Source organism: Homalodisca vitripennis, chromosome 2 (genome assembly GCF_021130785.1).
Source record: "Homalodisca vitripennis isolate AUS2020 chromosome 2, UT_GWSS_2.1, whole genome shotgun sequence".
In the NCBI taxonomy this organism is placed as follows: domain Eukaryota; kingdom Metazoa; phylum Arthropoda; class Insecta; order Hemiptera; family Cicadellidae; genus Homalodisca; species Homalodisca vitripennis.
In genome coordinates this window covers 70,033,179-70,055,634 of record NC_060208.1, presented here as the reverse complement: position 1 = coordinate 70,055,634, position 22,456 = coordinate 70,033,179, and the positions used below count along the sequence as shown (strand labels likewise).

The window sequence follows — 22,456 nt, the reverse complement described above, 5'->3', positions numbered from 1 at the left end:
TAGGCTGGGTAATTTCATTATTGATGCATACCATAAACAATTTTAAAATAAATCAGTTCACTATATGATCTAGCTGCTTTCACTGATAAATAAAGCTGGGGTAGAGTACGATAATTGGACCCGTTTTTTTATATATTGAAAGTATTACTTAATTATAACTATCGATATAACCAACAGATAATGATTTTGAATGATAACTAACTTGTTAACATTTTTTCATCAAATAAACATATTATCTTTTGTAGACAATAACAGAAAGTCAAAAGCTTGTATAGGACCGTGAAACAAAGTTTTAAAAGTCTCAGCTGACCTGCTTGCAGATCATCTCTGTATTTGTACAGAAGAGAAGCAAGATTTTCTAGAGAAGATGCTTTCAGTAACATCTAGAAAGCGTTTAATCATTACTATCAAGGAGAAAACGTATAAATAGGATATTTTGTACTTTCTATGTTTGTTATATTATTATCATTTTGTTATTACTTATGACTTTTCCTATTTCCAGTTCTAGTTGCTTGTTTGATCGTTATAGCTCCTTTATTCTTTATGAGATTGTCACTATGTATATTATATAAATTATTTGGTACTTTGGGATTATACCGACCACACCAGTATGAAGAACACAAAAATAGAAATTTATAGAAACAAACATGATAGAACGAAAAAACAACTCTTCAATTACAAAATTACAAACTTACAAGCATTTCCAGGTATTGTGATCGGTATTGTTGTCGCTGTTATCTTATCTTTCTCTCGAGAATCCTGATTACGGCAGGCCGCGCGGCATCACGTGATTTGCACGGTACATCATTGCCTTTCCATTACAATTCAATTTATATTTCTGATTAGCCCCTCTAGAATTTGATATTTTACTGATAGGTACTATCTCGAGGGATGTTTTTCTTTCGTCGACATCAGCGCGGGGCAGCACCTTCGGTGCTGCCCCGCGCTGATGGCCGGAGGCACTCGCATTTTGGGTGGCGGAATGTGATCAAGAATAAAAACAAGTTTTGAGTGTTTTTTTAATAAAAAGTTTAGTTTGGTAAATGTTTGTTTTTGTTGAATTTTTGTGTTTGGAGAAATGTAGAGGTAAAACACGGAAGTACAACAAAGCGATGCACCAGCTGAACGGGCGGCGAGACTCTGCAATCACGTTATCTACTAGACGCTCGACTTTGACCTCTGTCTGAGGATGGGGAGGTGTTTGCGATAAGACAATTCCTGTTTTATATTGACGAAATATTGTTCTACGCTAATCTAGTAATCAGTAGAAACGAAATGTGAAATAACGATTCATGTCTGGGTGTGGTCGGTATAATCCCAAAGTACCAATTATTTTAATTTCAAATATGATTGTTATTATAAATATAGATATGTTGAAAGACTCTTATTCGATATATGAATATTAAGTATCGATGTTTATACTAATTGACATAAAAAAACTGAGTCCCCTTATTGTATTCTATCCATAAAGCTGTTTTACATAGACCTAGGCGCAATTTCCTTTCAATAATGTACATGAATATTTATATTTAAATAATGAGATGATAATTTAAAGGAAACATAAGAAAACACAAAAATTAATCAATATTTTGAACAAATTTAACGTTATCTAATTGAATATTTTATAAAACACTGACATTGTCTTTACTTAGCCTATTTGTTAAATTTATCAAAATCAGGACTAAGAGAGCATATTAAAATGAAAATCTTAACGTTTGTCTTATTACAGATCACGTCTGAGCTGTAATTCCCAAACCGTTATCACTTCCCATCGAGTCAGATTTTTCTTGTGAAGGCATTTCGTTTCTGAGACCATAGAGAGGCATTCCCATAAATTTTGGCAATTGCCCTTTTTCTACAGGTTTGCTCTTTCTAGCCAATGGCAGTTCCCTGGAAGGGTTTTGAGTCTTTATATTTAAAATCTCCCTCCCCTGGTAATTGAGGAAGACAATTAGGTAATGCATACCAAAAGTTGTAGGTAGCATACCACATTAAAATTGCTATACAACCGCTGAGAAACTTCTCTACCATGCTGTGAAAATATAGCATTGTACTCACAAGCATTGAATCCCATAAAATAATAAAGCAAGTGATACCAATAAATATTCCTCTGACATAAGGAGTATACCTTTCATAATTAAATTTAAGTACTTCAAAGTCTCTTGAATTTAAATTTCTTAATGGATTGCTGCTGGTTTCCTTGATGTTGAAAGTTCGGGTGTACTCTTCATTTCTCAGCATATCTCCAATTCCTTCCCATCCGATAATTGCTCTTGCTTCTTCAATTAAAACAAGACTGCTATAAATCAAAATAAATGTATGGCCAGATATATCAAACCCTTGCCAGAACAGTCCTCGTTCTAAACATGCAGATTTATTTTGATATTTATCTCCTTTTACATTGCATCTTCCCACAGTGCTTTCGATATAAGCAAACAAATGAACCCAAAAAAACCATGATGCAGTAGCCACAGCAAGTCTGATCAAATGTTTCAATATCTTTTCTCTTTTCCCACAACAGTAGGTTGAACTTGTCAGAACTACAAAAGGTACTGATAGAATTAAAGTCCATCCCCATGCGATTTTCACAAAGTAAACATTGAAAATATTGTCTTTCCTGGCAAAATAAGTTTTTGGAAAAGGAAACACATCAGCAAGTAGTGATACCACAAACAAACTTGCTAGGTATATTCCAACCTTCAATCTGGTATCCATGAACATAATTTTACGGCATACATGTAAGATCATCATTAAAATCACCTTGGGTACAGAAGAGGGCTCTGGAAGCGGTTTCGTTCCTTTTGGTTCCCATTTGGTATTTTCTGCAACATTAGGACGAAAATTTAATTTAGACTGAGAATTTTGATGTAATGGTCTTCTTTTAGTCGCCATGATGTCTCAGCTGTTTCTATTTATGACGGATTTAGTAAAAAAACTGAACAGTACTGGTACAAATATCAAAGACGAATACAAAAACCAGCCAACAAATGAACAAAATAGTTTCATTCTTTAATTATTTCGTAAGTAATACTAACATTTGTATATAATTATAATTGGTTTGTTATATTAAAAAGTTTCTTGTATTATGTATTAAACTAAATTAGTTGTGATTGATTTGTAAAATATTATTAGAGTGTAGCTTAAATTGGATATTAAAAGTATTTGAATGTACAAAATACCATAGACATCTATTAAAACACAATTAGATGAATTGCAAGACTAGTTCTCATAAAATATATTAATCTAAAAAGTGTACATAGGCTACGTGACTTTTCCTGTCATGGTTAAGGTTTAAACATGTACCATGATTAAGATTAAACGGCTGATATAATTTTTGTGAAATTTTGTATGCAATTCTAAATTGTGAATGTCTCCACAATGTTTCTCCGTTTTGCTGTATTCATGTTTTTTTTTAAACATTTTCAAGAATAATAAAACGTGGTTATTGACTGGAATAACGTGTGTTTTTTTTTAATCCAACACTAGAAAAATGTCTAGCGATCTGAAACAAACGTGCATCACTTCTAACCATCAGACAACTAAGAATAGTTGTGTATTCAGGAGTTGTGTATTCCTCCAAACAGTTTGAGAATAATAATAATTTTTCCGATAAATTTTATACAAGGTTATAGTTAATTTTATACATTAATTTAGTTAACTTTAGTGTATTGGGTGAAGGTATCACTAGTTGCTTACAATCAAATATAATGTAATAGAGCTAAAATAAAAATTGATCCCTAAAATATTATCATTGATTATCATCCTTCATCACATAAAAGTTACTGCCTATTTAAAGGTATACTAAAAATAAAACAACCTTTGTCCCAGAACTAAAGTTTAATAGGAATTAATCTTATTGTAGCTATCATACACATAGCCAGGGACTGCTCGACGTTTAATCAATTCGTGCTACTGCACAGAGCACAGTTTCGGCAAGGGCGCTATAAATCAATAAAAATATTAAACATATACAATATAAAAATAGATTACACTTTACAGTTACATAAATAAAGAGAGTTGATATCATTCCATAGTATTTCTGAGGAATTCCGGAAACCTTCTGCGTTATAAGCACAACTTTCTTTTTATCGTTCTCCTAAGAATTGAAAAGAAGACTCGCCTGATGATTCACCATTAACGCTTCACCTAGCTTTCTTCTGTTCGCGGTTTTGAGTTTCGAGCCGAGTAAATTTAAAATCTCACTAGTACAATACAACTTCCTACTGTGAAATGATATGGGCATATTAGGATTTCCAAGAAAACATTTTCTTTATATTCATTGTTCTATGAAAATAATACAATCCTTTAACAGAGTATAGTTCTATGTATAATTTGAACAAGCTATACAATTTTAAAATATTATGATTTTTTAATTTGTAAGAACTAAAATCTCTATATACTGATTTATATATAAATTTATATATAGTTTGAATTTATTTCTTTATTCAAACGTTTCAGCAGCGTTTCTCACGTCATTTCATCAAATTGTAAAGCTCAACCTGGGCAGTTGTGATTTTAACTCTTACATTAAATTTAATTATTCGATCATAACACAATATCTTTTCCTCATTGACCTGTTTGTGAGTATCATACAAATCTCTAAAAGTAAATTATATATACATTTCGTTATTTATTACGTCATTGGTTAATATAACTTGCTTATTCATTATAACTAAAACCCGATTTTAAAGTGTTCCCTGAGTTGACTGTACGAGTAATAGGTATAAGGTTAGGAAAAGTAAATGTGTTTGTTAGTTAACATTATTCATCGCTACATAGTAGATTGACATAGCTTCAGTGCATTATTAAGTGAAAAAGTACATATAATGGTTGAAGAAGCTCTTTGAGCTTCCAAGAATTTCTACGGAAGTATCCCACGGAAATTCTTTCCCTACCAATTCTGAGAAGTAAAACCCGTTTGCTTATTCGTAGAAGTTTGGTCCACATTTTCCGAAAATCCTTCTTCTGTAATAGGTTGCATAATATTCTAAAAAGTCAATACTATACCCCCTGAAAAAGTATGAATTAATGGATTTGACCTCATCCCAAATCCGGTTGTTTAGTTGCATACGTTATCAGCCTCCTCTCTACTTTCCATTAATAAAGCTTTTAGGAAGATTGGATATATTGTCGTTGTGGAGTTTAGTACGTTCATAAAAATGGAAGGAGTGGGGGTGGAGGATGGTGGATTGGGTGGGGGCACTAAAATACGGCCTTGCAAAGGTTGTTTCTATCTTGGGTCACCCCTGCACTTAGCCCACAATAATGGTATTCCGCCCATCAGCTGAGAAATATGATAAATTTATCCTTCCTAAAAATAAGAAATTCTTGCCACAGACCAAGTTAATTAACTTCACAACATATCGAGAATTGTATACGGCGCTAACATGGCTATACTTGTACATCAACCCTTCCCACATTATAATTTACATCGCAAAACATATTGTTAATAATATTTTATTGTTTATTTATGATTATTGTCAAAATATTTTATTCGTTCAAATGGTAATACGAATTATATTGATCTCAACGAATATTATAGAAATAATAATACACTTATTATACTGTCCTCTTATCATCTATCGTACAAATATGTATCTTGTCTATATACTACATTATGGCTGGTAGGAAAATAGTTTAGTTTATCGTATACTGTATATTAAAAGTTTTCGTCGAAAATCCATTATAAAAGTGTATAAAATTAATTTGCGACTAATAGCATGTGTAGGCTATAAATAAAAAAACGGGACAAAATATTGTGCGTCTTCAATAGAGCCATAACTCTTTTCTTTAACACAATATTTTAATATTTCTGTATTTTAAATCCGTTTACTTTTTTTAACATCTATGACTATCAATAAATACAATATTCTGAAATTACCTTCTTCTTCTTCAGAAGTATCGTCATCTTCATACAAGGTGATCTTGGCATTATTTGATTGCAAAGGAAGCTGGTGCAAAGCGGCTTTCAACTGCGAGGGGTCCACAACTACGATGAAGAATACGTTCTTTCCACCCTCGGGGGTCTCCATAGCAACCATCTGTTCCATCTTCAGTCCTCTGGGATCTTGAAGGTCCATCCCGTATGGGTTTCTATCCCTAGTTACAGCTGGACACTCTCAACTGAGCTCAGAACAAGCTACCGACACAGTTTATATTCTGTGTGGCTAATTGGAACTTAATAAGCTGGGTATCTTGCATCCCAGATAACTTGGTGATTATTTTCCAGCTCCTAATCTACTGCGTGATGAAAAAATAATTAGGGGTCGTGTAGTTATTAATTTGATAAGTACATGTGTTGTACAAATTGTTAGAAATGTATATTTGCTGTAACCCTAATTAAACGCGTGTTAGTTATCACCTAAAACTCTACATTTTTAGCAACAACTGAAATATTTATTGAATAATTATATTAGCAACTTTTACGTGATTATTTTTTTATTTACTACCACCCGTAAATTAATAAAATATTTTCCAATATAAATGTTATTATTACCCAAGGCCTTTCGGAATCAATGATTCCATCATCAGGGACTTCACAAATGAACAAATGTTTACATTTTTCTAAATAATGGGTATTATAATAACATATGGTAAAAGATTTGGATATATGATTAGCCAGTATAAATATTCAAACAGAATTACATTTTAATTTTCTTATAGATTGAGATGAGAGTAGAATTGAATTTTGAATAGGTCCGTCTTCATTATTGATACGTTTTTATTGATTTGTGTTGATTATGTTTAATAACACATAATGTATTTTTGGCAGAGATCTTATGTTTGTTGTTATATGCTCTATACATACTAATATAAACACATAGTTTTATGCTTTTTTAGTTTGATAAGTTGAAAATTTTGTCATAATTTCAGAATATTTCTCTATTTTTACTTAATAAACGTAAAACATCTTGCATTCTAATGCTTTTTAAAGTGGAATCACAACCTAAAGCGTACTGTTAAACAAATGACTGGCAATCCAAATAGTTTTTGAAAATTAGAAAGTTATTACTTTGGCAAGGCAGCTTTTCTGGACTAGTATTAATAAGAAACTCCATAACTGCTACTATAAAACAATCGAAATGATGAACATCACAAATAAATAAGATATACGTGAATTTGCCCATAAACGTAATTTTTTAGCATAGCAAGCATACGTGTGGTCCAATATAGTTTTTGTTTTTATGAAATCTCAAATTGTATTGCTTATTATCCAAGATATTTTAGACGGGGGTTCGAAGGGCAGGTTTTTGGATCCTAACTATTAATTTGTTCTATGTTTAACTAAGCTATTAAACTAAATCTAAGTTTGTATAATCGTTCAACAAAAAAAAGACATGTTTTGAAACAATCATGAACTTAAATTAATGAACAACATCATGTGTAATTTATTACTGGAGCCTGTTTTGTACAATACTAGTCTTACCATTTTCGAATACAACTCCGTATTATTCTAATTCCGTAAATAAGTTGTTAGTTCATAAAACTAGATATAACGTTTTTGATATAATAAATAAAGTGTAAGTTTCAATTTATTACAGTGATGTTAATTTCTGTCAACATTTAGCTGTGATTTATTAGTATGTTGGGTAATATTTATGAAACTCAGCTCTAACCAGTGGCGTAGCGAAGGGGGGTCCAGGGGATCCGGACCCCCCCCCCGAAATTTGAAGACATATTAAAAAATAAAGCGTGGAGCAGGAGAAAAAAGGATAGTTATCATTACTCTTGTCTACAAACATTAAATTGATTGATTTAATTGATTGAAATGACCGTTGTTAAACATATAATTGTCCTTTCGTTAAATCATAAAGTATCAAACGATACTTTTGGGCTCGGCCTTTCGGATACTGTAGTGTAATCACGGTATTTCTATAGGGCGCGGTCACGTGACGTCGCAAAGTAACCTGAACCGTAACACGGCGAACAGTTTAAATTAGCGACCACTTCGTTCATGACTGCTGAGAATTAAGTTACGACATAGATTTTAGGTGTCATTAAACTGTACACGTGTAAATAATTACCGTATCGAAAAAAATATAAAAAATCATTTTCGGTCGGAAAATACACTTCAAAAACTCTACTGATTAGAACTTCAACTAATTTGGACTTCAGTGATTGAGGTAAACGTGGTGTTTTCGATTGAGTTAGGACGACGATTTTTGTTATCATTAAACTGTACACTGTACCTATATAATTATCGAGAAAAAATATCACTTCCGGTCGGGAAAAAAAGCGAAGAAAAGCTCTCTAGAGATTCAAGTTTTGACGATTTTGGATTTCACTGGTTGAGTGGTTGAGGTAAAAGTGGTACTTATAATTATGTTAGGACGGTGATTTTAGGTATTAATTCAACGCCGACTAATACATATATAATTATCGAGAAAAAACAATTAAATCACTTCCGGTTGGAAAATACCGAGAAAAGCTCTACCGGTACTGATTCAGAATTTGACGATTTTGGATTTCACTGGTTGAGTCGTTGAGATAAAAGTGGTACTTAGAATTATGTTAGAACATTGATTTTAGGTATCAATTGAACGCTGACTAATACCTATATAATTATAGAAGGAAAATTGAAAAAAATCACTTCCGGTCGGTTAATACACCGGAAAACTCTACTGATAAGAAGTTCCGACTACTTTGGATTTCACTGACTGAGGTATTATTTCATTTTCCTTAGTATATTCCGATCGGAAGTGATTATTTTTGTTTTTTTTTCTCGATAATTATATATTTATTAGTCGACATGAATTAATATCTAAAATGAATCAGTAGAGAGCTTTTCTTCGGTATTTACCGACCGGAAGTGTTTTATTTCTCGATAATTATATAGGTAGTCGAGTACAGTTTAATGATAACAAAAAATCGCCGTCCTAACTCAATCAAAAATACCATTTACCTCAATAACCAAAGTCCGAAGTAGTTGAAGTTCTAATAATTAGAGTTTTTCAGGTGTATTTTATTTCAGACAGAAAGTGATTTATTTTATTTTTTCCGATAATTATATACTCGTCTACAGTGTAATGATACAAAAAATCGTCATTATAACTCATTCAAAATACCTCAATCAGTGAAATCCGTAGCCGAACTTCTAATTAGTAGAGTTTTCCGGTGCATTTCCGACCGTTAGTTTGATCCGTACCCGAGTAACACTCGAAAATTGCCCTCCTTTTCTAAAGGATCTTCGGCCGTCAGTGGCCCAATGTCCCTGAAGGGGTATTTAATTTTCTCCACAGAATATAGTTGTGTCAATTATTATACGTTTGAGTGAAGATCTGTTTTGTTCTTTTTCTTTCTTATCCAGTGAATCCAACATCACTTTGGTGCCTTCTACTCGGCCAGAATCGAACTTCGTAAAGTTTCTGTAGCTATACAAGAAAATTTGTGGTACTAGAGTTGCTGTGAGAGTTTAATTTGCCTATTACATCTTTCCACTTTCTATAAGTCGTAGTTACTAAAGCTCCATATTTTTGGTATTTACCTTTTACCAGTGAGTTAATTGGCAAATAACAAAAAACGTCCCCCGGATCCCCCGGTTTCAGACCCCCCCCCCGAACGACATTTCTGGCTACGCTACTGGCTCTCACGTTGTAATATTTTGTTAACATCTGAAAATATTAGTTTAATTTATTAAGTATATCCTAGAATAGTGCTGTCATAACATTAGGCTACAAAAACGGTCCGGCATGTTTGAACAATTTCACTGTATTGCCGATCGGTGAGCTCAATATTACTGGTGTAATGCAACTGCGGCGCATTACTTGTGGGAGATATCGTGATAATAAATAACGTTTTAGCTATAATTAGAGGCTCTCTTTGTATCGGTATCGATACTCCAAAAAGCAAACTTAAGTATATAGGAAACGTAATGGATTCGGGATATACTAAAATCATAAAAACACAGATGCGTCTGAAAGAAATCATACACAAATATTCTCTATGTTATTTGATTTAAATTATTATTCTAATTAAATGAAATATCGGGTCGCTGATGCACCGGGATCTTCTACGTAGCGCCCCTACCTTTTGTTAGCCAGAGATGGGCCAACTTCATTGCCACCCCCTCGGTTTCGGAGTTCCATGCGACCGCATGTGACGGCCCTGATTCTGAGATAAAAACAACCAAAACCAGTTTAAAACTAAAAACCTTAGCTAATATAATTACTATTAAATAGTACAAAATAAGAATCAGGAATATATTGAAATAAAGTACCACAGTTTTTATGGATGCTCAACTAACAATAATTTAATTTCTCTGTAAAAATATATCCATTTACAAAGAAAACTAATGGAGGAGGTGGAATATGTTGTAAAACAAAACACAACATATTTATACATGCAAAATAATAGGATGGTATAGACATACAAAATTAAAATGTTACATTGATGTCAATGTAATGTGTATAATAAAATCCATAAGATAATCTATACTAATGTTAAATATATAACATATCACATACTATGTTTGATAAATTAAATGTGCAATAAAAATAAAAAAAGTTAGTTCCGTATCCTAAATCGTTAGCCTTATTTGTGAACATGGTCAAAAACCTGAACAACGCTGCTATACTAGAATCTGGTGGCGTTAATTACCGACAACATTAAAGCATAAATCGATAATATTCTATAACTTTAATCATGTTGTGTATTATTTTAGATAACTTAATATTTTAAAGATCTGTCACAAGTATTAGGTATCTAAAATTTTGGTAACTTAGAAGACATTTCATTTCAATTCGCCGTTATTGGAAGAAAGCATTGAAAAAGATTACGTAAATATTGTAATATACGTAAAAATAAAAATAACATTTCAACATAAAATAATCTGTAAAGGTTTTTATTTTTCGTTACAATGACAGAACAGTGGGGCATTTTGAAAATACAAACAAATACGCGTTAAGATAACTAAAAAAGTGTTTTATTAATAAAGTATGTAACATTACGTCATAAAATACATTTAGAGTTGTACTTTAGACGTAGTATTATTAGTTTTGTATTTTAGCAGGTCGAAGGGAAATACGCTTTTTAAAGTAATGCGCTGATTTAAACCAACTACCTAATTTAATATTAATTTAATAGTGTTTGTTTCTGTGTTGATGGTAACAATAAATGCATTTCAGCTGTTAATTAAATCGTTAAGAAATCTTTCAAACGACCCTATTGTAGTATTTGTCTAGTAGAGCAGCGTTTATACTCTGTTGGCCTCAGTGGGTGGCCTCGGTTGCACGTTACTCAGCAGGAGTGGTGGCTGTAGCCTCGGTTGTTGTAGTAGAGGCAGTGTCGCTCGGAGGCTTCTCGTTGATTGGCAACCAAGGAAGCCGTTTGGACAACTCAACCCTGTAAACAGCACACCGGTTTGGAGTTAATAATATTGGAACAGTGAAGGTTTTTTTGTAGAAACTTAGGCACATAACCTAGTTTAAAGCTTATTACAGTTTTGTCGTGATTTAGAATGTTTTAATTACAGTGTGGGAGATATGGCTACGGCCACTTTAGGCAGACTGAATGCCGCGATAGAAACAAATGGAGACGGCTTCACTTGGCGATCGGCAACCTGCGACAGCAAATTGAACGCATCCGGTACCACTTTCAGGTCACGGTGACAAAATATATACTCCACACGTTATTTTAAGAGCCGGGCACACTCGGCGATACTGTCATTACGAATTAGTGTGCGTATGCCTACACTATCTACTATCTAGTAGTACTTTTAAAGAAGTAGTAGTTGGAAACTGGAAGCAATTTCAAAATAAGGAGAAAGGCCAGTTTTTCTTAAATTACTGATTTCATTAGAATACATGTTTAAATTATTACTGAAAACTTTTTAAAAGTTATAAAAAAACGCATAAACGACAAAAATATTTTAGATATAAACATAAAATTACAAGCCTTTAATTAAATGTGTTAATAAAGAAACAGGGTATCTTCGATATTCGATTTAAAAGTTAAACAATATAAAATAATTAACAGTTCTAAAAACAAGGCAAATATAAATATTCCTGGGGATTTACCTGTATCTAGGATGGCTTATGGCATAGACATAAGGGTCGATGCAGGCCACAGCTTTACAGGTGAGGGCAGGAATCATCGTGACTCCTGGGGTCAACAGGGCCCTGTACAGACACAGGACATAACCAACACATGTACTTGAGCCAAACCCACTTTCGAGATTAACAGCACTACCATTAACTTCCAAAACCCAATCAATCCTTACCAATTAATGACAATTCCTTCCAATAAATATTGTTGAGTCACTTTCTCTCTCCTTGATTTCCTATATATGCCTTTCAATACCACATCCTCATCTACATCATTCAAGCAATTAGTTAGATGTTCATTCACACTCTCGCTGGATAAACTGGAACCAAACTGAACCAAACTGGTTCTGGAACTAAGGTTCTGGGTGACCTTAGTTTCTGAACGTCCATTGGTGTGCGGCAAGGGTTTATCACTACAGTCCGTGGTTACGCAAGTCAATTAGACACTCTTCTCCCATAAGCCACGACGCTGTTCTCGAGTCTGCTTATAAAATAAAATTTATATTTAGTTAAAATTAAGAAATATTTTTAGATTAATATTAAGTGAGAACGTTTGTTTTTCATTTTTCTAGATTTTATTGATTACAAAGTTCAAATATCAATAAAATACCATTTCACACTTATTTTGTATTTTCTTGTTTAAATTCCCTGGGAGGAGAAAACATTTGTATCTTGCGTCACCGGGTAGGCTACGTTAAATATTAATTATACTTTGTAAATGTTTATTGCAAGTAGGCTATCAAAGTAAATTATAAATGGGGTTATTTAGGTGAGGTCAAGTTTCAAATTCCACATTAAGTTTTAGTACAAGTTCAAGTTACAGTTTAGTTCTAATTTAGACATCCATTAAGTTCACTACTCTCTGCGTTCTGGAGTTACTACTGTTACTAGGCTCTTGTAAAAATTTTAATAAATCATAAAATGAGATTTGCGTATAAATGACTTTTTATGTGTTTATATCTTTTAATTACTTTAATAATGATTTTCGAAGTGTCTTAGTGACAGCTACATAGTGTACACAATATAGTCACTTTAGTTACAAGTAAAACCAACGAAAGATTTTGTAAAACGGAATATATAAAAACGAAAATATTTTGGCTCAAACTTACTGATTGCCAAAAGCTCCGATAAGAGCGAGAACCGCGTAAGGAGTCCAGGAAGCCACAAACAGGAAACATATAGTGATAGCAGCCTTGGCGATCCTGACCTCCGCGGACTGGTTCTGTTGGTTTTGGTTGCTTCGTAAGGATTCCACGTTCATTTTCTTGGCCTGGAAAAAAGAAATGTACAAAGACCATATACTATTCCTAATTATCAGTATAAAGAAATCATGATCGATTAATAGAGCTTTGAATCTATTAGAACATCTGAACAAGTTATAACTACTTTCAATAAAATCTTAGAGTTCTCTAAGACTAGCTGACCTGGTCTCGAAGAGCTTTTTCGTGGTTGACGACGTGACTGACTATCTGGGAGTAGAAGAAAACAATCATGCTCATAGGAAGTACATAGCAGACGCAGAATAAGACCAGCACGAAGAACCTCGTCTCGTCGGTTTTGGTTAGGTAGTCAAACGTGCAAGCTGTCAGGTACCCCTCTGAAACATACCGTAGTTTCCCGTCAACTCCCGTTATCGGTAATTTTCCAAGGATGTGTCAAATTTATGATTTGAATGGTGAAGTTCAATTTGGAATAATTCTACCTTTATATTAAAACCAATCTCGACTATTAGTAGCATAGCTGATTGTAAAAACCAGTTGAAATGAAGCACCAAAATAACATATTAAAACCAAAATGTTGAGACAATATTGAATTTTGACAGTACCTGGTACGTAGCGCCCCCAAGTCTGCGATGCCGGCAGGAAGACCCACGGTGTCACGTAAGCCCAGATCATCAGGATGAATAAAAAGGCCTTCCCTTTCGACATTCTCCCTTCGAGCGGTCGGGCTATTGTGCTATTAAACAAGACCAATTAAATCTACGCTTGAAGTTATAAAAAGAAAAAAGCAACTCGTAACTTACTATGTTTGTGTTATACTTATTAGAAGAAAAAAAATGAAATCTGTAACCAATAAGTCGGTATAGTTTACAGTATTTGATGGTATCGATATTTTCTGAAAAGAAATTAGTCAAGATTTATAAGTAAAAGATTACTTTTGTCCTAACAATACTTTTGTTTTACTTTGATGTTTTGGAAATGTTTAATCGCCAATAGCTCTTTTAATTGGTAATTAGTTTTAAAGGAATAAGGTCCAAACATATTTAAAAATGTTGTTGAAAACTGCAGGAATCGAACACGCGGCCTCTGGCTTTAGAGAACCGCATCGTTACACGTATTCTACAGTCTTGGTAAACCCATTCTAACAATGACCACATAAGAAAATGATATAACGGATTGTTACGGTAAGAGGACAAATACCTGTATCTATCGTAGGCGATGACTGCGTTTGTAGCGGATGCTCCGATTCCGGAGAGGGAGCCCATGATGCCGAACACCTGACATCCGAACTGGCCAAGCGCGAAGCCCAACTTGAAGGAGTTGTAGATGAAAATTGGAGTCTTTAGCATCATCACAAAGTCGCACAAAGCCAGGTTTACCACAAACATGTTGGAAGGCGTCCTCAGGTTCTTGGCTCTGTAGCGAATAATGTTAGTTGAGTTTAACACAGAGGAACATTGTCCGAAACTAACCTTGAAAATAAATAGTCTATGTTTTAAGTAATTTCTCAAAAAATATATAGTTCTACACATACAGAACGGTCGGTAATTAACTAAAATTACAAAAACCATCCTACTGCTATAAAACTAAAATCTGTTTTTCATTGCATTCAATGAATTCTGATTTTCATCAAAATTAAATTTATAATATTACATGATATCTGGCACACTTAAAAATAAGCAATGGCTGTTTCTATCTGACTCATTTCACATAGCAGTTAAAATAATTTCAGTTTTAGAGTATCAAAATAACTAATTCTTAAGAAATGTTTTGAAATTGACTTACTAAATTATTTAAATTAAGCAGGAATTTGTACAAAAATGTTAACATTTGCTGTATAAAATTCATAAGTTTGCTTATGGTAACTTATAAATAGAGTGAGTGACAATTAATTAATTTTTTATAGCCGGAAACTGAAGTTCAAAACAATGATAGAACTATAAGAAAAAACGGGTATATAAATTTGGGAAATTTTAAGCGGTATGTTCGGAGATCTTAGAATGTTCAATGGATATTTCAAGAATGCTGGAGTACCATTCAAAAAGGATAGCATAATAACGATTTTTGGTTACCACGATCAATTTCACGAATCTTTTAAAATTTTCTTCAAAACTCATAGCGATCTCTTTGAAATAACTATGCACTCAGATTTCAGAATCTCTACTTTTCTGGAGATTCAAGCTTAGACAACTACTGCAAGGTCAACACATCTTGAAATAATACAATTGTATGTTGTACACACATTCCTGCTTCCTCAGTAATGGATCTTAAACACGACTACGGTTGTCGACTTCGGTAAAAACTACTTCAACCGAAATTTTGGAAACTATTATATAAATGAGGCATATTTAAGTTATTTCATATATGCTCGGTAAGAAGCCATTTAACTCTCCAGCTTCAGGGCTCCAACATCCTTGACTTTAAAATTAAACATCCAATAATTTGAGTTCCAGATATGGAGGTACCTTCTACAGCTGCAAGCTACAGGATTCAGATCGATTTCGTCGCACACAGTTCATAGACCTTAATTTTAGAACTAAGGACTCCGAACCAGAAGGTTCCTAAATGGGTTTATCATCACCACCATTACTCCAAATATTTTCTAACTAACAACAAATTATAAAATGCTATTAATTATTAAGGACCGACAGGCCCTTTTTAAAATCATGGTGTTGTCAGTCTGTCTGCCTTTCTGTGCGATATTATTCTTAATATAAAAGTCTAGAAACTTAGTACATATGTTCTATTTGGAACAGAACTCTATTGATTTCGAGATTAAAAAATCAAAATTAAAGGTCATATTAAAATGTTAGTAGGTTATATTGGTTTAATAGATAAACGTTAGTAGTTGAAAACTAGGAAAAACAGGAAAAGAAATTTAGCCAATTTCAAGCAGTATGTTTATCCGTAAATACCATATTCGACTTCAGGGCTTCAGATCTCAGGAGTTCTTAGAATATACGTTGCATATTTCAGGAAAGCTGGTGTATCATTTAAAAAGGGTTGTATAAAAAGATTTTTTGTTATGCTGCGGGCAAGAAAAACTATTTAAATACAAAAAAATTATAAATATGGAAACAAATTTCAATTGTATTAAATCAGAGAAAATATTAGTTTAGAAGATAGTGAGGTGCCCATAAGCGACCCTTTAGTTATAAGTAATGTCTTTAATAACTACTTTACAAATCATATAAATCAAATGTTAAAAAACGTACCTCCTTGTTCTTAAATAAAAGTTTTCACATTTGTCAAAATTCAGTTGTTGCCCATTCAGTGAAGACGAACTTAACATATTTGATGCTATTAACAATAAGTGGTCAAGTGGATACGATGAAATGCCCACTAAGTTTATTCAGTGTCAGGGTTCCTCTGATACAGCATATTGTTGCATTTAATAAAGTCATAATTAATAATCTTTTTGATGATAAACAGCATGGATTTTTTAAAAAGAAATCCACCATCACACCTTTAAATAGACTTTACTGAGTCTCTAATAGAATCAGCTGACAAACAGGGTAGAATTGTTGGATTTTTTATGGACCTATCTAAGGTTTTCGATAGCATATCACATGAAAGGATGCTTAAAAAACTGCAAAGCTTTGGAATTAAAAATATACATTTAAAGTGGTTTGAACCTAAATAGGAGGCGATATGTTGAAATGACTTAAATCCATGATAATAAGATTAAACCATTCAAATCACAAACTCAAGTAGTTATAAATGATGAACCTCAAGATTCAATTTTGGGACCCTATTATTTATTTGTTATTTACAAGATATGCCGAAATCTCTTTCAAACCATAAACACATTAAAAAAATGTCAATGTGGTTTTATGCAGATGACTAACCTGTTGAATCTGGTAAAAGAAAATGAAGTGGGGAATGCTGCAAGTGAAGAGCTTTCAAAATTACAGCAACGTTTTAGTGAAAATCGATTAATTCTCATCTAAAGTAAAATAATTTTATTTTATTTCATACAAAAAAAAATCCACTTTATCTAGAAATTATTGTGATCAATGATGATAAACCGAAAAAAGCTGCCTAAAACAAAATTTTCAGGAGTTAAAATTGGACCAAAATCTTAGTTGGGACTTTCATGTTGAACGTAAATTTGTACAATGAAAAATAAAGATGATTTGAGTTTGAAGATGTAAGCAGCAGGTAACAGCTAGCAGTCGCCAGCTAGGACTCAGGTTTTGTTGTCAGGTTGATTGGACAATCGCTCTGATCACGCCAGTGCTTCAGGGCTTCAAAAAATATTTTTTTTTTTGTAAATTAGTTTGAAATATTTCAGTTCACAGCCATGAAAACCATCAAGATTGGGGTTTGCATTATTTCTGGAAGATTGACTTTTAACCACGATGAGATTTAAAGTAAGTATGATCATTGTTAGATAAAGTTATAAGTGAAGTCAGTGAGTCACAAACCCGCAAAATACCCAGATGACAAGTCCGTTTCCGAAAAGGGAGGCGATAGTGAAGAATACGTAGAGGAAGCCGAGGACGTAATGTTGGATTGGCTCAGGAGCTTGGTACTTGAGCCAGTGTTGAGGGACATGTGCCAGTTCTTCTGTGGGGACGTTCCATCCCATCATACGAGGACCTCCTGCTCCCATGCCCATCCTGCGAGGAACATAATTATTGACAGTTCTAAGGATACGTATAAATATGCTTCCATAAATTTAAATACATTGTTTGATAATTTTGAATGCTCAGAAAATACATTTAAATATGTCTTTTGTGGTTAACAAAATTGTTTCCATCTTATGTTGTACATGATATTGATGTACACACAACTAAGTTTAACGTAAGCATAGCTCAAGACGTACATCATTGTAAGATATGAATAGATTAAAGTCCAAAGCTTAACCTAAAAATAGTTTTCTATTGTAATAACTGGTACCAGGGTTTTCCTCTTCGCTAATCAATCAATTTATAATATTGTACATATTGTGCTATGCTTACGTTAAATTTCTTGACGAACTCCTTGTAGAACATCATTCATTACATGATTGTGAAGAGTCACTAACTACCTTAAAAACTATTCCTTAAGTCCAGTATTCATTTACTAAATTTAACTTTCACAACTTGAGCCAAGGCAGGCATTATCTATAACATGACATACATTGTACATGTTTCAAACTTTAAACCAGCGTAATTTTTAAAGAGTGAATATTTTGAAGTCTGATTTGCGCCATTGTACTTTACTAATAAAAACCTTTAATTTGATGCTCAATTTATGCATTCAATTAATATTTCCTTATGACTCCCTGCAAGCCACCCCCCGACATGACAAAACATGCTAGTTACTTCAAAAAGTAGTTTTATAGGTGCAGTCATGTTGTACCAAGTTTTATTGCTTTTACCTGTATCGCTCGGAAATTATCAAGTCCGTGCAGGACCTTTTTAACATCCTGTATATGAGTTTATGTATTAGTATATATTATATTGTCACTCTATATATATTATATATATATATATATATAATATATATTATATTTATTATATATATATATATTAAAATTATAAAAATTATAAATTAAAATTATATAGTTATAATTTAAATTTATTGTTTAAAGACGTCCAGAAAATTTCTTCTTCCAATTTTTTAATCAAAGAGAAAATATGCTTAGAGCAGAATTATTTTCTATTTGTTACCCTTAATACGAGTGTTGCATTGAAAAATTATAAAATTATTATATTGCATTTTAAAATATATTATACAAATTTAATTATATACAATCATTATCTTTAACTTTCTTTATTCAAATTATAGTTAAATGAGGTTATCTCTTTTGTTTATTTAATATTTTTGTCATTTAAGACATTTAAAAATCCATTTCACAAATGAACGTCAAACTAGATTCATCTTCATTTTTTATTTTTCAAGATTTTATATTTTTTATTTTCTTCCAATTCAATTAACTTCTTAGCCTATATTATTAAGTGTAAGTTCTTTAAGATAGTTTAAGATAGTAAAGTTGAATTAAAGAATAGAAATACTGAATGCTTTTTAGTACAAAGACATAAATAAAGTATCAACAAAAACGATATATTCTTTCACTAATACATTGGTGTTTTCTAAATCATCATAAGATATCTAAACTTTTCATTCTTTCATCTGAATTCTTTAGCAAATTCTGTTTGATTCTTGCTTCTATGTTGTGTTTTTATAAGCAGATTATTCAAATGTGGTAATTTATTTACATATTTCTTGGGTTTGGGTTTCTCATACAATATTAAAATATTAAATTTAAATCTTTACAATCTAAATAATCTTTATTATTAACATATCTTTTGTTATAACAGCTATAGCAGTTGATGATAATTACTCCTCTACCCAATTATAAATGCTAAGAGAAATTATAAAATTACATCTACCAATATAAATATATATATATATATATATATATATATATATATATATAAGTATATATATATATATTATAATCGAAATTTTTATACTTGTACACCACAGATAAATAGAAATGATTAAATTGTATTGCCTAACTATTTCGAATATTATGTTTATGATTACAAAGATTATTACGGAAGACAAAGAGATTTTAAACTTGATAAAGATTATATATTTTAAGTTTTAGGAAGCCTGAAAGAAATTAATATGATCTTAATCATATATAATAATTAATGTAAAAAATTATAAGAATACGATATATTTTTATTCCTTGTAAAATAGCGATAGGAATTCAAGAAAAGGAAAATTTAATAATTTGGAAAATTCAAAGTAAACATTGCAAAACCATTGTTTGGCTTTTTCCCTTTACTATACTGTATTTCACTTATACTCTTTTTGCGCCTCTGACACGATCAGGATCTCTTCAAGCTCTGGTGAGAAGAGAGAACAATATAATAGAACAATGGTTTTACGTATGCATGTTAGCTGCTTCTGTACTGTGCATTTGATAAAAAAAAATATGGTTACTACCTATAAAATAGTACATAAGAGCGAATCTGTAGCTCAGATGTATATATTAAAGTTAACAAATGCAATGCCCACTTTAAAACTACTATCATATAACACATTCATAAACATAATTGGAAATAAACAAATTAAACATTTTATGTATGGTCAAAAAATGTAAAATTACCTATCATTTTAATAAAAATGCTTTATAACAGTCTATGAAAATAAAAATTATTCTGAGAAATAAGAGTAATAAACAATCTACATTGTCGCCATTTTAGTTGGGAAAGGTTGCACTTGTATGTATTATAAATAATAACATAATACATTGTTCTGTAGTTGAATATTCCTTTCAATTGTTACAATTTAAAATGTATGTACGAGTATATAAATTATATTAAATGATCGAGTATCAATATTTCTTTCAAACCTCGAAGCTAAAAGTATTTGACTGCTTAACACCGAATAGATACAATACTTATGTAAATCATATACTAAGCTTTAAATCATTACAATTTAATTTAAATGGTCAAAGTTATTTTGAGTTAAACATGGATATTGCCATAATACGTTTAAACCTTTAAATTATTGGAAAAACCTACAAAAGAGGACTGGGGTATTTACAACGGTTATAAGCCTACATTAAATTTTAGTTCAATTTTAAATGTAATCAATCGTTTAAACATTTTTAAATGTCCTAATTTTGATTGAAACACGAAAAATGATCTATAGGATTAAATTCGTTTGAGAATTCAAAATATAACATTACACATGTATCTACAACCCTGTTAAAATCAACATCTTCATTTGATTATGGCCGATTATTACAAATGGTGTCATTTGTGTGTGCGCGCCTGAAAGGTTACCTGGCTAGGGCCTGAGGTTCCCATAGAGAGGGGGAGGGAGGGGTGGTGTTGAAGGCCCCACTAAGATCCATGGCTGCCAACAGACTGAGGTGCTACTAGATCAGCTCTAATATTAATGTGCCAGATAAGCTGATCTTATTATGAGGATTATGGTAATAGCGTTAGGACCTTCCCACACCCTTCTGTAGTGTCAAGGTTGGTGGATCAGCTAAAATTATTGACTATTGACCCTTGGTTGTAGGCTGTAGTAGCTGAAACTCCCCTTTGCTCCGGGCATCCTAGTAAGAACAGCATTGTGGTTGCTGTTTGTACGATTTAAATAGTTTTAAGTAAACAAATTCAATTAAAGCAATATATTTCATCGTCAAGATTAAAATGTTCATTCATTCCTAGATTTATACCTAATCGAGTTTCAGAAGAACCTGCTTTTTAATATTTCTTCCAGCTCAGTCGGAAGAAAGGCTATCATCTTGAAATACTAATTTAAGAAACATTATTAGTAGCGAAAGATTTGCACAACATTGATGGCTCTTTAAAACATTTTAGAACCTCCATTAAAATCCTACAAGATTTAAATGTTATACCTGTATGTGTACAGGTGGATTCAAAATAATTAACTAGGTTTGAATGCAATCGGTAAATTGCTTTTGTCTTAAAGAATACTTCTTTAAGATTTGTATGGCTTCTAACTACCATAACAGTTTGATAATTGAGTAAGGTTACATGTTTAATTAATATATGATGATTGGGATATGATTTTTTCTTTTCCTATCACAACGCCAACATAAATTGCCATTCAACCAGGGCCGAACTCAGCTTTGGCGGGCCCCGGCAATGATATTCGGCCGGACCCCGTTATGTCTCGCTACATAGGTTCTTCAAATAGTATACGTGTAGCCCGAAACCCCTGAGGACTCGGGCCCCAGTAAAATTGTTCGAAAAAACCGGTCCAATTACTACAGTCTGCATGCAGCATAAACGGTGTTGATAAATTAAAAGAATCAAGAAAACCCTCAGCCAGTCAGAAACGGGTTACCATGACTATTTATTTATTTATTTATTTATTAACGGACAAACCATTTTACAATAAATTACACAATAGCTGATACAAGCGATAAGGCAACAAAAATACAAAAAAAGAATAAGTGTACAAATCGAGAGAATGCGATACAATAACATTATGAAGCTTATAAACAACAAGATGTAAACAAAAATATAAACTATTGAAACATAAACAATGAAACTGCAAGATGTGTTCTGCAAATACAGCAATTAATTAACAAAAATCAGATACTAACAACAATACAATATATATAATAATAAATACCAACAATAATAAACTATATAAAAGTGCAATAACAGGAATAAATAAAATATAATAAATATATAAAAGCAATGAGAACTA

General features: G+C 32.2%; 2 protein-coding genes across 3 annotated transcripts; both read right to left on the bottom strand.

Annotated features, from left to right (window-relative positions):
- Positions 1-1,724: 1,724 nt before the first annotated feature.
- On the bottom strand, positions 1,725-6,141 carry LOC124354125 (acyl-coenzyme A diphosphatase FITM2). Of its 2 annotated transcripts, none has more exons than XM_046804353.1 (2): positions 5,882-6,138; positions 1,725-2,822 (listed from the first exon to the last, which is right to left on the bottom strand). In XM_046804353.1, exons 1-2 carry the CDS (start codon positions 6,078-6,080, stop codon positions 1,873-1,875), a joined length of 1,149 nt encoding a protein of 382 aa, XP_046660309.1. In that variant the 5' UTR covers positions 6,081-6,138; the 3' UTR covers positions 1,725-1,872. The 2 variants fall into 2 exon arrangements, with proteins under 2 accessions (XP_046660309.1, XP_046660310.1); XM_046804354.1 differs by lacking the exon at positions 1,725-2,822 and adding an exon at positions 2,899-3,941 and having other exon boundaries at positions 5,882-6,141.
- A 4,080-nt stretch (positions 6,142-10,221) lies between these two features.
- LOC124354123 (opsin, ultraviolet-sensitive-like) lies at positions 10,222-21,139 on the bottom strand. The gene is made up of 8 exons (XM_046804352.1): positions 21,052-21,139; positions 17,689-17,883; positions 14,462-14,677; positions 13,867-13,997; positions 13,466-13,638; positions 13,151-13,311; positions 12,015-12,116; positions 10,222-11,340 (listed from the first exon to the last, which is right to left on the bottom strand). The coding sequence occupies exons 1-8, from the start codon at positions 21,120-21,122 to the stop codon at positions 11,232-11,234; spliced, it is 1,158 nt and encodes a 385-aa protein (XP_046660308.1). The 5' UTR covers positions 21,123-21,139; the 3' UTR covers positions 10,222-11,231.
- Between the last annotated feature and the right edge of the window lie 1,317 nt (positions 21,140-22,456).